We start from the raw sequence: 13,192 nt of genomic DNA, 5'->3' as shown, positions 1-13,192 counted from the left end.
AATGTCACAAGACGCAACATTTAATGCCCATTGGAGCATCGAAAGCAACGAGGCCGACGATAATGCTACCTCAGCAACATATTCGCTCGTCGTGAACAGAAACTTACTTGGGAGCTGAGCCATCGCTCTGGATCATCAGTATCGTCGACAGTAGAAAGGGGCCTCGCCCCCGAAAGAACCGCCAACATGAGTGCGTCACAGCTGTGGGACAAGCGGAGAAACAATGGACCCGAAGAGTCCTGCCCTCCGGTCTATGCGCATGAAGAGCTACATGTAGACCTAGAAGTGAAGAGGTTGTGCGCCGCCACAAAGGGCAAAGCAGTAGACAGAGGGGACGGCCGGACGGCGCAAGCGCTACGGCCCATCTGTGAGTGTGCTGTGCGAGCTAGGATTTTCACAAGCTTGATCGCCCTGTGCCTTTGGCAACTGACAGGGTTGTTGCTATACACGGAATATTTCCCCCATAGTCCTCCAATGCGGGCTCATCCCCCAAGCCAGCGGGAGTGCGTATATCGAGACTGGCGGGATGAAGATCGCGTGCGCCATCTATGGACCGAGGCAGATCCGAGGGCGACAGTACAGCGGCAAGGCCGAATTGAACGTTGATGTTCGATATTCGCCATTTGCAACGGAATGGAGAAAGCGGCCGGGAAAGGTGAGTTGTAGCTGGAGGGCCAGCTGGGTCGAGGTGGCTATCTCATCACCCTTGGCATGTCTCATCTAGGACGCCGAATCGGCTTCGCTTGGCCACCATATCCATGAAGCGCTTCTCCCGTCACTACGCCTCGATCTCCTACCCAAGGCCTCCATCGACGTACTCGTGCAGATCCTTGAAGCAGATGGGCCCGAAGAATCGTGCATCGCTGCAGCCGTCACCGTTGCTAGTACCGCATTGGCGGAAGCAGGGATAGAGACGTACGGCCTTGTCGCTGGCGTATGCGGTGCGTTCGTCACATGCTCATCTTATACAAAGGCTTCAACATCTTCTGCTGCTGTAGCAGTTCTTCCCTCGCCCTCTTTCTCGCTTCTTGTCGATCCAACACGCCTAGAAGTCCAGACATCTTCTGCGCTCGGCTGGCTGCAGCTCAATGCGATGCCGGCACTAGGCAGCGTGACGAGTATGCGCCATGCGGTGCGAGGTGGCATGGATTCAGATGAGCTGGACGCGGCTGTTCAACAGCTGATGGAAAAAGCGGTCGAGGTGCATTATGTCATGGCGAAGACGCTCTCCGAGAACTTTGCCAGTGCGCAACAGTCTTGATGTAGTTTGGATCCCCAGCACACGCCACCCTGTCGCGCATCTTATCACTCATTGCGAAGAACGTGCTCTCACTAGTAATACAGCGCAGCGTGCTTACGAAGGGAACTCCCGCCTGTTCTGCTCTGGTTGAATCATGCAGGGTCCCCATCGACACGTTTTCCAAATGGTGCAGGGCGTGCTTGTGCAAGGCAACGGGGGATCGCACGAGGCCGACATCGCAACCAAAGTCATCTCTTGCTCCGTATGGGTCACGCGAACTGACGCTGTAACATGTTTCAGCCAGGTGACCTTATGCTTTTGATAGACAGCAAGCAAGACTTATTTCTGAGGCGAAGTTCGCCAATTTCTCGCAGTGGCAGCTCAGCGCTCGGCGGGGAGCGGGCACAGGTTGATAAATGGCTCTACACACTGGCCGCGCGTGTGTTCAGGATCTTGCAACCCGCCGAGTCACGGAGGTCTCTACAGCAAGCTCGTTGCGTCCCTGGGTTCAGCATGGATAACACATGCAAAGAAAGTAACAGGATATTGAGGTCGCTTGGAGACATCAGACGCTCTAGAACTGCCAACAGAAATGTAATGACATGATTTTTTTTCTTCCAGAAAATGGCGCAATGATTCATCAACTATCAAACGGCTGAAGAGAGCATCAACGGGGCGATTTCATTTGCTTTGCTATCGACGCTCAAAGCCTCTTCTCGATCACGTCACGCAGCGTGACGGCGTCGGCGGCGAACTTGCGGATACCCTCGTGCAGCTTGTCCCAGGCCATCTCGTCGCTGTTGAGTGAAGCACAAAATGCAAGTGTCAGCAGTGCACGCCTGTAATATTGATGATCCGTCTCAAAAAGAAACGCACTTGAAGAGCTCCCACTGGAAAGCGGCCCTGTTGTCGACGAAGCTGACCTTGGGTATCTGCTCGGCAGTCTTAGCGTTCTCTGGGCTGAGCTTGCGTTGCAGCTGCTTCTTGTCCTGCTGCAACTTCTCGAGCAGCGCTGGCGAGATGGTCAGGAAGTCGCATCCAGCGAGCTCCTCGATCTCACTAGTGTTGCGGAATGAGGCACCCATGACGATCGTCTTATATGAGTGCTGCTTGTAGTAGCTGTAGGAAACGAGCAATCAGCGAGCTCATTTTACAAAGTATGGCTGGGAGGTGGTACGCACTTGTAGATCCTCTGGACAGACTTCACGCCCGGGTCCTCGGCACCAGAGAAGTCTTTGCCAGTCTTTGCTTTGTGCCTGTTGATTGAAAGCATACGAGTCAGCTTGCTTGTCCAGCAATTAGAGCCAATGCAACAAAGATGATTCACCAGTCAAGGATACCTGGTCATTCGGGAGACAAGGGTTAGTTGAATATCCAAGCCTTGCAGAGCGGTTCTTTTAGAGGTACGCACGACCGACAAATGGGCTGATCAAGGTGACACCCGCTTCAGCGCATGCGACGGCTTGCGAGAAGCCGAAGAGGAGGGTGAGGTTGCAGTGGATGTCGTGGTCGCGCTCGAGCTCGCGCGCAGCCTGGATACCCTCGTAAGTCGAGGCGATCTTGATGAGGATGCGCTCTTTCTTGATGCCGAGCGACTCGTAGAGCTCGATCAGGTGCTTGGCCTTGGCGATGGTCGCGTCCTTGTCAAAGGAGAGCGACGCGTCCACCTCGGTCGAGACGCGGCCGGGGATGACTTGCAAGATCTCCTTACCGAACTCGACGAGCAGGCGGTCGATGGCGAGCGAAGACTGCTTTGCCTTGTCGGATGGCTCCTGGAAATTCCAAAAAGACAGGGTTTGAAATCAGATTTTACTTTTTCTGTTTGTTGAGCAAGGCGTATCTGCCCACCTTCTCCTTGGCGTACTTGATAGCAACATCAATGAGCCTGCTGTACTTCTCCTGCTTGACAGCAGCCAGGATCAGGGACTATAAGAGACAAAGGAAAAAAAATCTCGTCAGCGACAAGAAGCTTCGTTTTCCTAGCGAGGCAGCGCCATCGCCACAGGGGTGCTCGGTAGCAGTGCGCAAAGGGGCCCCGAAGGCTATACAGACAAGAGCTGCGCTTGCACAATACTCTTCTAATGACACGCCTGCGCCCTTCCAACATGCTCTGCGGCAGATGCTGGCCTTCGGCGTTGACGCTGTCCCAGATGTCTGCACTTACAGGGTTAGTGGTAGCATCCTGTGGCCTGGTGATTGGAGACAAGTGGAAATGAAAGGCAGACATATGATCAGCATTGCAACTGGGCGGAGCGGCTCAGCGCATCACCTGATCCTTTATTATTCACTTGTAAGCGGCGATACTCTCAAAGTCACCTGAGTCGGAGACGACGACGGTGAACTGCTTGAGGCTGTCCAGTGCAGTGGTCATTGTGACTGTTTGTGTTGCTCTTGGTGTTGTCAGGTTGAGGGCAAGAAGTCGAAGAGCATGCGATGGGAGACGAGGGTACGATGAGCTACCCTCCTTTGAGATCACCACTCCTGGAGGCACGCAAGTACTCACGATGGTAAAGAGATGTGGATGGGTTACTAAGAGAGGCTGCTGTTGCTTGTACAATAACAGCTCTTGGTGAAGTATGTTGAGAAGGAGAAGTGAGATGATGCCGTCGAGGGGAAGAAGGAAGTTCACTCTGGATGAAAGTGCTTTCGGCCAACATCCTGATCATGCTCTCTGTGGGCGTGTTGCTACTAAGTTGGCGAGATGAGCGCTTCTTCTTCGACGGAGTGGGCGGAGAAGTGGCCCCCACCCGGTGCGCGTCGCTTCGTTTGGGTGCACGCTGATCGGAGATGGCAGCACTAAGACAGGAGAGAAGACAGGCGTGCTGCCCAAAGTATGATCACCGATCAAGCCATAACCCAACCTGACAAAGTTGAGTTAATGACCGCAACAAAGATGGCTCGTGCACAGTGTCCCAGTGCTGCCTCCCTCTCCTGCCAGCACGCCAACTGTGCAAAGGGCGTTCGCTTGCGACGTCATGGCGCTACGACCGCACTGCACGAGTGGCCAGTGCTCCCCAACCCCCATCTAATCAATCAAGACTGAACGCCTTAGTCTTACTTCTCGTTGGCTCGCTCATTTGGTACTTTACACTGGCAGCAATGCCTTCGCGACATGTGAATACATAACACAGGCACATACTTCGCTGGTCACTGGACGGCCGCCAGCGATGCTTTTGTCTAAGGACTGGAGAAGTACTAGAAATTGGAAAGGAAGACGTGCCGTAGAGGCGGCAGCCGAAATGGCATAGATTGCCAAGAGCTGATGGGACCACACTACCACAGAGAGACGAATTTCTGGGCTCTGCCTTCTGGCAGGCTCTGGGGGCAGAGGGTCAAACCGGATCGGGCCGACGTCTTGATGGGCAATTTTCGAAAGATTTTTCTGGGGGTTTCCGGGAAAGAAAGACTTTGTTCCGGAGGCGAGGGCATCGCGTGCCGCCACACAAGTAGCCCAACCCTTCGAGTGCATTTTATTACCAGACGCAACTCTTGTAACCGAGCCGAATGCGATGCAAAACGGAGCCTCCCTTGTTTTCTCCAGCTCCCTTTCTCAATTTCTCGGTCTATCTGCTTAAAATATTTTATCATACCTTCCATCCCGTTGCACGATACTGTCAGCCTCACTTCCAACACCTCGCCAGCTATGGCGTCTCCCTGCTAGACGTAGATGCTGCAGCACCAAAGAGGGATGGAATAAGCTTGCCCAAAGAGGACAATGTTGTGGCCTCAAGCTGTATACATCTTGGGAGTTCGTCATTCTCGTTGGATTGGTCGAAGGATTGGGGTTGACGTCCAAGAATCGCCAAGAGTGGGATTGGAGGGCGCTGCTGTAGCTGTTGCACCAGCGAGCCGCCGTTGGCGGTGCATCGTGTCCCGAGAGCCGGCACTCCGACTTCCGAAGACGACATCTTCCTCGACCAGCCAATTGCTGGATCAGTCGAACATGCGCGGTTGGCGTCTATAGCCGCGGTTGCGCTACCTGCTCGCCGTCATGCCCGGCTTGCTCGCTCTGCACGCTTCTCTGCTCAAGTGGTGACCCTTTGCTCCAGTGCTAGAAGACCAATATGGGACCCAGGGGCGTGCCTGAGCTCATGCGAGGGCAAGCTTGCGCTCGTGGATCCCCTAGCGCATTGTTGTAGCAGGGCGCGAACTACACTTTGGGCAAGCCAAAGGGCAGCTGGAACCCAGAATCCTCTGCGGTACCTGGCTTCGTGTGCGTGTTGTCGGCTCACGCCGCGCGGGGGGCTCTGCGAGCTCCCTACGCAAGCCTTGTAGCTTCTTGTGCAGGCCCCGGACGGTGGCATTGATTCCACCTGGCATCAGTTCTTGTTGTCCTGATCTGATTCACCGGTCCGGAGAGAGGGCATTCCTGACTTTCGGAGACATCCAAATAAAGTCACGTGATGCCATTGACCTATCACCCACTGGTAACTTCGGAATGCCGACGGCCCCATTGATGACTGGTTGGTTAATGTCACCCACTCTCGCCAACCACCGCATTTCCAACGCTGAACGGACCTGGTTACACTGTCACATTCGTGCTCACGGTGGCCGATGTAGCCAAGCCAGATCGTTCACCTTAACAGGCGAGGACGTCGGCTTCACTTCGCTTGAGAACCCATCGATCGTGCGAAGGCTGGGAAACTTTTTCCTTTTGGAGCACGCCGTCAACGCTCTTCCGTCTCTTTCCTAAGCAGCTTGGATCGATCCTTAGTGCAGCAGCAACGTGAAGCACAACTCTTCAAGACGTCAATCATGCCTCAAGAATTCCTGCATGTGTCACCGACTTATGTGTTCGGTGGGCCCCTTTCTGCTCCTGTATACACTGCTCAGTGCCTGGAGGAGCTAACGCGCCATGACTGTGCCTCTTTTCCATTCGGGCGTTTCACCCCTGGTCTCGCTGCGTCTGCATTACGGCGCCATTTCTCCGGTTGTTTCGTGCTCGACCTTTTGATTTATGCTTATTTCTCACTTGTAATCACGCTGAAATTATCAAGTCGGCGCGTATCGCCTCTTGCACGACCCGCAGCTCTGGAAGCCAATGTGGGCCAAATGCTCCAAGGCAGCGAAGCGCGCTAGCTTGATCGCCGGTGCTTGGGCGTTCTTCACGTGGCCTATCCAGAAATGGTTCGTCAGCTTTTTCATGAGCACCAGTGCCAGCGTCACCGGAATGAAAGGGTGAGTGGAGCCATTGTGTTTAAAAAGGAGACAATTCGCCCGCAATCGACAACCCTGACCTGCTTGTACGCTGGGCCTCCTTAGGATTTACAATACATTGACTCGCACGGCCGACAGAGTGGACGATCCGCTGGGCTTCACGCTCCCACTTCCGTCTCTCACCACTTTCGCTGCCATGGTGTTCGTCGCATCACAATGCCAGACCATAATCGAGTTCTTCCTTCGCCGGCAGCTTGCCGAGTACCGAAACAAGGCATACGATGTGACGGTTGCCAGCAGAGGAAAAACTGCAGATTGGTGGATTCCATACCAAGAAGAGTGGGAGGAGCCTCCGTATGAAAAAGCGCAGAAGAATTCCAAGAAAGCACCACTTTATCGGCGTTTGGCGAGTCCGATCATCACGCGCGTCATGCTTAGAGGTACACATGTCAGATGAGCGCATCCGTCTGACCTATGTTGACGAGCGCGCTTCCTTTTGACCTTCCAGTCGTACTTCTTCCTCTCGATTTCATTCCATGTGAGTCGAAACAACGCTGCGACAAAGAAGAGAAAGAGGGCTGATCATATGACATCGTCTTGGTGGCTCCGCGACGCAGTCCTGTCTCTTGCCGTGGGCGCCTACTTACGCTCGTTTTCTTACGGCCGCCAGCTGCTGACACCCTTCTTCGCGGCGAAGCGTATGACGCCAATGCAAGTGGACCTCTTCATGACTGAGCGCCAGTTCAGCCTGCGCGCTTTCGGCTTCGCGTGCGCTACGGCGGAGCGCATGCCGCTGATCGGGATTGCGCTGAGCATCTCCAACCGCGTCGGCGCGGCGATGCTCGCGCACGATCTCGAGAAGCGACAGCACGCGTTTGCAAGCGGTGAGCTGAAGAAGTTGACGAAGGAGGAGACATACAATCTGGGCGAGATCAGGGGGTGGAAAGACTTGGCCCGGCCGAGCAGTCCGAGTAGCAGTCAGAGGAACAAGCTGCCTTTTGCGCCGCAAGGTGAAAACGATTTCGTCATGCCTGGTGCGACAGTCTCGCCGCAGGCAGCAGCAGCTGAGCAGGCCAGGCGCAGGCAGGTCGCTTCCCGCAGTTCCCTTGCTGGCGCCGCAGTAGTGCCGCCTCCGCTGCCCAGCCGCCCGGCCGCCGCCGCACTGTACGACGATGTCCCTCCTGCTTACACCGAGCAGGATGCACGCCAGGCAGTAGGAGGGCAACCTTGAACTCGTATGCATTCATGATGAATTTGGGAACGTTTGCTATCATGGTTCTAGTTCATTGCATTGCAAAGCAGACGCTTTCAACCTCGATTGTCTGGTTATCCTGTCTCCCTCACGCTTTGCGAACTGCACTCTCAGCTTGGTCGCGCAACCGCACGCGCTGAGCACGTGCGAGCGCATCTTGCGTGCTCTCGGCATCCAAATGAGACTTGAGGAGTCGAAACCACTCCTCTGGCGTGCGCGCTTCGCTTAGCTGCATGAAGATGCTGTCCTTCAACAAGGGCGGCGCCAAAGGCAAAGCTGCTGTTGCTGCCTCCTCGCCTTCTCCATCATCTGCATTCACATTAGAATCATTCCGAGCAGGGCTAACAGACCGTATGGCGCGTGTGACCTTGATGACAAAATCGTCAATCTGCGCGGCGAAAGGCATGTGATGAGCGATGAGCGTCAGCCGTTTGCATCTGTCTCTTATGCATCAATATTTGGGTGTGCAGCTGCGACGCTAAGCGTCGCGCGTACACAGTACACGCGAAAGCTGGGTGAAGGGAATCGATTGTACGGACATCGCACTCACATCCCTAACATCCCATAACCTACGTAAGATCTCGACTGTGACAAGCGAGACGATGCCGACAAGTGCTGTCGCGATTCCGAACGCTTTCAAAGCCAGTAGAGGCCCACTTGCTGCTAGTTCCTGGGCTTCTGTTGCATTTGATGGGCACGGATAATGGCTTGACGTGTGCCCAACTGAGACACCGTGTCCTCTGCTACGATGCAATGCAGAAGGATAGGATGTCCTCGACGTTGTTGATGCCGAAGATGAGGGCAGAGAGGCGGCTGGCCCCGATTCGGACACGGCTGCTGATAAATAAGAAGGCGATCGACGTAACACTGAAGGCGGCAGCGCAGAGGCGTCTGAATCAAAGATTGATGATACGGCCTTTCTTCCCCCACTCTGCTGCCGCAATCCTTGGGCAGCGCCCCTAATACCATTTTCTGTTGCCACCGTAGAACCAGTAGCGAGTATTGCAGCAGCTTCTTGAGCCTCTCGCAGCGCCTCTTTCCGCCCTTTGCGCATCGTGTAGATGAATGCCCCTGCTACGCTGCCTGCGAAACCTATGCCTGCGATTGCGCTTAGAATAGTACCTGCTGATAGAATTGGATGTGAGCGCGATGTGGTGTTCGCGGTGACAACTTCCGCGCGTTGCGGTGGTGATGAAAAGGCGGTCGAGGGGTTGCCGTCTGCGAGCGTCAGCGGCCATCTCACGTCCGGCTCGCTTATTCCTGCGAGAGGCCACTGGGGTGCCTTATTCTGTACTCTACGGCGCATTATGGAAAGATGACGACGGAAGAAGTCATCGTCGTCGTCGCGAGCTGGTGGCCAGAAGCTTGCAAGAAACGGCGGCGGTGGTAGCAGCCAGGGGCCGCCTATAGAGCGCATGTCGTATAAAGCTACGTCCTAAGAGCACGTCTTGTACCTGCACAACCTACACGCTCACGCAACCAGCCATTGAGGGTCTATGGTGCATTTGCCTGCTCGAATACATGCAAGGTCCAACAAGAGATCATCGCATGTTTGGCCCTGCGTGCTGTCCCAGAGAGCTTGGAAGCGAGGAGCGACGAAGCTCGAAAGCGAAGGGTTGAGCTTGGTCGTCACTTTCGGTGCAACATTCGCGGTTCGGGCAGCGTGCGCACAGGTTTACGGGTACAGTTTTGCTCGACACGTAAAGCCCGTTGTCAGTCGCCCTCAACCCACTCTGGCTCTCTGTGCTTTCCCTCTTTCTTTCTTTTTGGAGACGTCAAGCGATCGGGGCATGTCCACTGTCCAGATCTAACGAGCTCAGCCAGAGCACTGCCCGAGAACCTAAGCAGTGAGCAGGCCACCATAGGGAGAAGCCAGCGAGGGTTACACTTCTTTATTTTTATTTTTTATTTAATCAAAGGAAGGGGCGAGGCGCATTCCTTTCAGCTAATACCAACGTCCCTTTTTTGTTGCCCTGGACCCGTGGGCGGCGTGGGCGTGTGCTTTCCAGCCCACCAGTCCCTCCCCGCAACCGCAGCCCTTCCACAGACCAATCACTCGCACAGCCCACCGTTCTTTCGCACATCCTGCCACCTGCCTCCCCCTCAATCCTATATAGCAAAAACGAATCCGAGAGCTCCCTCATCCTCATGGAATGAGGCAACATAGAGAACCCCGACGTTGTACGCTGGGGGAAAGTTAGGACTATCTTGCTTGAGTGCCCCAGCCCCACACAGCAGTGTCTGGGCCTGCCATCTGGCTCTGGCGCGCGTGGAAACGGGCTTGTGGCGAATTCAAGTCAGACTCACAACGGCGTCCGCCGCAGCATTTCATCGCTTCACTTTGCTGCCAAATCGTCCCTCTATCGATTCTTTCCTATCACCAGGGAGTACCATCCCTTTCTGTCTTCTGGTCATCTCCTCCACCTCCTTTGCCAAGCTAGAAAGCAAGAGCGGGCCTGGCGGGCAAGTGCAAAAAGCAAACTCGGCTGCGCTGGTCTACCGAACAAAGACAAAAGCCCGTACAGCGCAAAGCCATCCAGGTCTTGCCGGCTTCGCACTTGCACGTCCAGCATTTCCTCTATCCAGCTGTCTTCTCAAGCTTGTCAGACGTCAGCAGCCCCTGGCCTTTGCTAGCACAAATCGAACGGCCTCGTGGCAGACATCTCTTACTGCCCCCGCTGTTTACGTGCTTGCCTGTCAAAGGTATGAGCGAAGCGTCCAAGTCAACACAGCAAAATGCAGCCTCTCCCATGACATCAGGCGAGCCAAACGGCGGTTTCGACTCCGGTATATTGCCTCCAAGCCACGTTCGTGACCCAGGCTTGAGCAAAGCCGACAACGGCTCTCAGAGCACGCTGTCGCCAAACACTTTTGTTGGTACCGATCAGATCATACCAACACCCAGCCAGTCCATAGACTCTGCTGCTGCTTCTTTTTCTTCCAAGTCTGCTGCAACATTACCACCGTCAGTTTTGAACCAACCTGCACCCATGTCGATACCTGGTAGCGCTTTGCCCTCACCCGCACACCAGGGGCAGCCGGGCTTGCCAGTAGCCAGCTGCGCCACTTCTCCACCTTCCTCGCGACTTGTTGCCGCCGCTTCTGGGCTGCGTAGTCCACCTTCGGCTCGGCAACTGTCACTCAACGGACCAATGTGCGAACGTGAAATCAGGGCGCGCGAGATGATGAGCGATTCGGACACAGAGTCCAACCTCTCTTCGCGCCCACCTACCCCGGACCGCCACCGCTTTCCCAAGCATCGGCTCAGCGGCATGCAGTCCAAAGACTCGTTTGTCGTTAAACACGGTGGCGGAGCCGACGGTGATGACAGCAATAGCCTCAAGCTAGTACGTGAAGTCAGTCCGTACGATCTGTCGCACGCTGGCGAAGTGTCCGCGCCGTTGTCGATCGCGCAGCTCGACAGCGTTCCGCCGACGCCGCTGACCGCTGTGCCTCTCGGGAAGTCTCTGCGCGGCGCTCAGCAAGCATTGCAGCAGAAAACGCAAAGCCAAAAGCAGAGCTCGGGCACGCAGCAAACGAGAGACCATACCTCCAAGAACGGCAGCAGCGACTCATCCCGGCCTTCTTCGCCACCACCAAGGGCTATGTCGCCCCCGAAAAGTGCAGCAACAACGCGTGTCAGTCGTTCGGGCTATATACCAGGCAACGGTGTCGACCATGCTACACCTTCACCTCTGGCATCCGCTAACGGTCGTCCGAGTGGCGCTGGCTCCGGTGCATTCAGCGCGCCAGAAGGACCTGCGACGCCCGCTACCGAGGCTGCCATCGAGCAGACCACCATTGTTACACCTGTCGCCACGCGCCCAGCGCAGACATCCACTAGTATCAAACTAGACGGCCGAGCGCTTTTCAAGCGCATGCTGAGCGGCAGCCAATCGAACTCTGTCTCTGCAGCAGCGAATGCCGGAGCCGTCTCGCCGTCCAGCCGCGGCAGCACGCCTCCCGGCAGCCCGGGCGAGAGTGTCGGAACGACCGATGCATCGGGTAGTCTGCTGATGAATGCCATACAAAACATGGGAATGATCAGTCCACCTACGAGCCAGCCCCCTTCGCGCAACGTCTCGCTGCGTCGCAAGGAGAATGCCTCGCCTAACCGCGGTGCGAGCGGCAACACTGCCGAACAGCAGCAGCACGGTCGCCTCACCGCTGCTGCCCTGCGTGATCTCGATGCGAAGGGATACACCGCCAGCGGTCCCGGTGCGTCGGCAGTGGCGCCTGGGCCACCCGTCGTCACCGGAAGCAAGACGAAAAAGGCCTCTGGCACATCCTCGAAGGACAAGGATCGCGATGCGGATGCAAAGAGCACAGCCAGCTCAACCCTGCGCGAAATGATCATGGGCTCGGCACCCAAGTTGAGCCGACGCGGCAGCAGCGCCAGCGGCGGCAGTAAGAAGGGCGCCAGCCAAGGTGGCGGCGACACGGCGAGCTTGCTGAAGAAATATGGTGTCTGCGAAAAGGCTGCCATTGGTAAAGGCGCCACTGCTGTTGTCCGACTTGCGCACAAATGGGACCGCTCAACGGAGAAGTTGTATGCTGTCAAGGTGAGAGCGACTGCTGGGTGTATGCGGGTCTATTCGGAAGCTGACCGTACATCCTCCCTCTTTTTAATTGCGCTTGCCTTTCTCCAGGAGTTCCGAAAGCGCCGCAAGAACGAAACAGAGAAGGAGTACGTCAAGAAGCTCACGTCAGAGTTTTGCATCTCCTCCACGCTGCATCACATCAATATCGTCGAGACGGTCGATCTGGTGCAAGACGAGAATCGACATTGGTGCGAGGTGATGGAGTTCTGTCCCGGCGGGGATTTGTACGCCGCCATCAAGCGTGGCGGGATGAGCCAGGCGGAGATCGAGTGCTGCTTCAAGCAGACTATGAATGGCATCGCTTATCTGCACTCGATGGGTGTTGCGCATCGCGATATCAAGCCCGAGAATCTCCTTCTCGACGCGCAGGGACACGTCAAGATCACTGACTTTGGCGTCAGCGACGTTTTCCGCATGTGCTGGGAAAAGTCGACGCATTATTCCAAGGGCCTCTGCGGCTCGGAGCCATACATTGCCCCGGAACAATTTGAGCAGAAGGAGTACGATGCCAGACTTGTCGACGTATGGGCCGCCGCGGTCGTCTTCTATTGCATGCAATTCCAAGAATTGCCGTGGCGCGTGGCCAAGATGTCCGACCCGACGTTCAAGGAATTCGTACACTCGTACCACAGCTCGAATGCCCCAAGCCCTCTGTCCAATCTCTCTCCACGGGATTGCCGGCCACGTGAGTCCTCATCTCGAAGCTTATAGCTTTTCATAAGTCTCAAAAACTGATCGAGCGCCATATTTTGTTCGATATGCAGTGCTTAAGAAGATGCTCTGTCCAGATCCAAAGCAGCGGTGGGGCACAGAGGAAATCCTCAAGGACCCTTGGTTCGCCTCTGTCTCTGTTTGTGGCATCGATCTCGCTACGGATCACAAGCATTCAATCCATCTCACACTCTCTGCGGGCTGAGAGCAGTGGTCGCAGTAGCTGGGTGC

At 55.6% G+C, this 13,192-nt stretch overlaps 5 protein-coding genes across 5 annotated transcripts; 3 read left to right on the top strand and 2 right to left on the bottom strand.

The window, feature by feature from the left end:
- Nucleotides 1-18: 18 nt before the first annotated feature.
- Nucleotides 19-1,616, top strand: K437DRAFT_799 (mRNA transport regulator 3). The gene is made up of 3 exons (XM_013390886.1): nucleotides 19-367; nucleotides 468-655; nucleotides 725-1,616. Exons 1-3 carry the CDS (start codon nucleotides 187-189, stop codon nucleotides 1,259-1,261), a joined length of 906 nt encoding a protein of 301 aa, XP_013246340.1. The 5' UTR covers nucleotides 19-186; the 3' UTR covers nucleotides 1,262-1,616.
- Nucleotides 1,617-1,943: 327 nt separating this feature from the next.
- On the bottom strand, nucleotides 1,944-3,611 carry K437DRAFT_277055 (transaldolase; the record flags this gene model as incomplete). The annotated part of the gene is made up of 8 exons (XM_013390944.1): nucleotides 1,944-2,037; nucleotides 2,117-2,359; nucleotides 2,422-2,496; nucleotides 2,568-2,580; nucleotides 2,652-3,012; nucleotides 3,089-3,166; nucleotides 3,405-3,429; nucleotides 3,529-3,611. 8 exons carry the CDS (start codon nucleotides 3,609-3,611, stop codon nucleotides 1,944-1,946), a joined length of 972 nt encoding a protein of 323 aa, XP_013246398.1.
- Nucleotides 3,612-5,770: 2,159 nt separating this feature from the next.
- On the top strand, nucleotides 5,771-7,755 carry K437DRAFT_674 (uncharacterized protein). The gene is made up of 5 exons (XM_013390885.1): nucleotides 5,771-6,038; nucleotides 6,238-6,418; nucleotides 6,503-6,837; nucleotides 6,906-6,935; nucleotides 7,015-7,755. The coding sequence occupies exons 1-5, from the start codon at nucleotides 5,996-5,998 to the stop codon at nucleotides 7,626-7,628; spliced, it is 1,203 nt and encodes a 400-aa protein (XP_013246339.1). The 5' UTR covers nucleotides 5,771-5,995; the 3' UTR covers nucleotides 7,629-7,755.
- K437DRAFT_271450 (uncharacterized protein) lies at nucleotides 7,672-9,165 on the bottom strand. Its single transcript, XM_013390943.1, has 2 exons — nucleotides 8,200-9,165; nucleotides 7,672-8,037 (listed from the first exon to the last, which is right to left on the bottom strand). The coding sequence occupies exons 1-2, from the start codon at nucleotides 9,064-9,066 to the stop codon at nucleotides 7,738-7,740; spliced, it is 1,167 nt and encodes a 388-aa protein (XP_013246397.1). The 5' UTR covers nucleotides 9,067-9,165; the 3' UTR covers nucleotides 7,672-7,737.
- Nucleotides 9,166-10,399: 1,234 nt separating this feature from the next.
- On the top strand, nucleotides 10,400-13,166 carry K437DRAFT_260461 (Pkinase-domain-containing protein; the record flags this gene model as incomplete). Its single annotated transcript, XM_013390942.1, has 3 exons — nucleotides 10,400-12,211; nucleotides 12,299-12,935; nucleotides 13,015-13,166. 3 exons carry the CDS (start codon nucleotides 10,400-10,402, stop codon nucleotides 13,164-13,166), a joined length of 2,601 nt encoding a protein of 866 aa, XP_013246396.1.
- Nucleotides 13,167-13,192: the final 26 nt, after the last annotated feature.

Source organism: Tilletiaria anomala, assembly GCF_000711695.1.
Source record: "Tilletiaria anomala UBC 951 chromosome Unknown K437scaffold_1, whole genome shotgun sequence".
Lineage (NCBI taxonomy): Eukaryota > Fungi > Basidiomycota > Exobasidiomycetes > Georgefischeriales > Tilletiariaceae > Tilletiaria > Tilletiaria anomala.
The sequence above is the reverse complement of the archived record's forward strand: the minus strand, read 5'-3'. Positions and strand labels throughout refer to the sequence as shown.

Bases quoted from the DNA above. Each gene is read 5' to 3' on its own strand.
- K437DRAFT_799 (XM_013390886.1), top strand. From the start codon at position 187: ATGAGTGCGTCACAGCTGTGGGACAAGCGGAGAAACAATGGACCCGAA. The intron at 368-467 runs GTGAGTGTGCTG...TTTCCCCCATAG, and splicing joins GCAAGCGCTACGGCCCATCT to TCCTCCAATGCGGGCTCATC. The intron at 656-724 runs GTGAGTTGTAGC...TGTCTCATCTAG, and splicing joins GGAGAAAGCGGCCGGGAAAG to GACGCCGAATCGGCTTCGCT.
- K437DRAFT_674 (XM_013390885.1), top strand. From the start codon at position 5,996: ATGCCTCAAGAATTCCTGCATGTGTCACCGACTTATGTGTTCG. The intron at 6,419-6,502 runs GTGAGTGGAGCC...GGGCCTCCTTAG, and splicing joins AGCGTCACCGGAATGAAAGG to GATTTACAATACATTGACTC. The intron at 6,838-6,905 runs GTACACATGTCA...TTGACCTTCCAG, and splicing joins CACGCGCGTCATGCTTAGAG to TCGTACTTCTTCCTCTCGAT.
- K437DRAFT_271450 (XM_013390943.1), bottom strand. From the start codon at position 9,066: ATGCGCTCTATAGGCGGCCCCTGGCTGCTACCACCGCCGCCGTTTCTT. The intron at 8,038-8,199 runs GTGAGTGCGATG...TTCGCCGCGCAG, and splicing joins GGTTATGGGATGTTAGGGAT to ATTGACGATTTTGTCATCAA.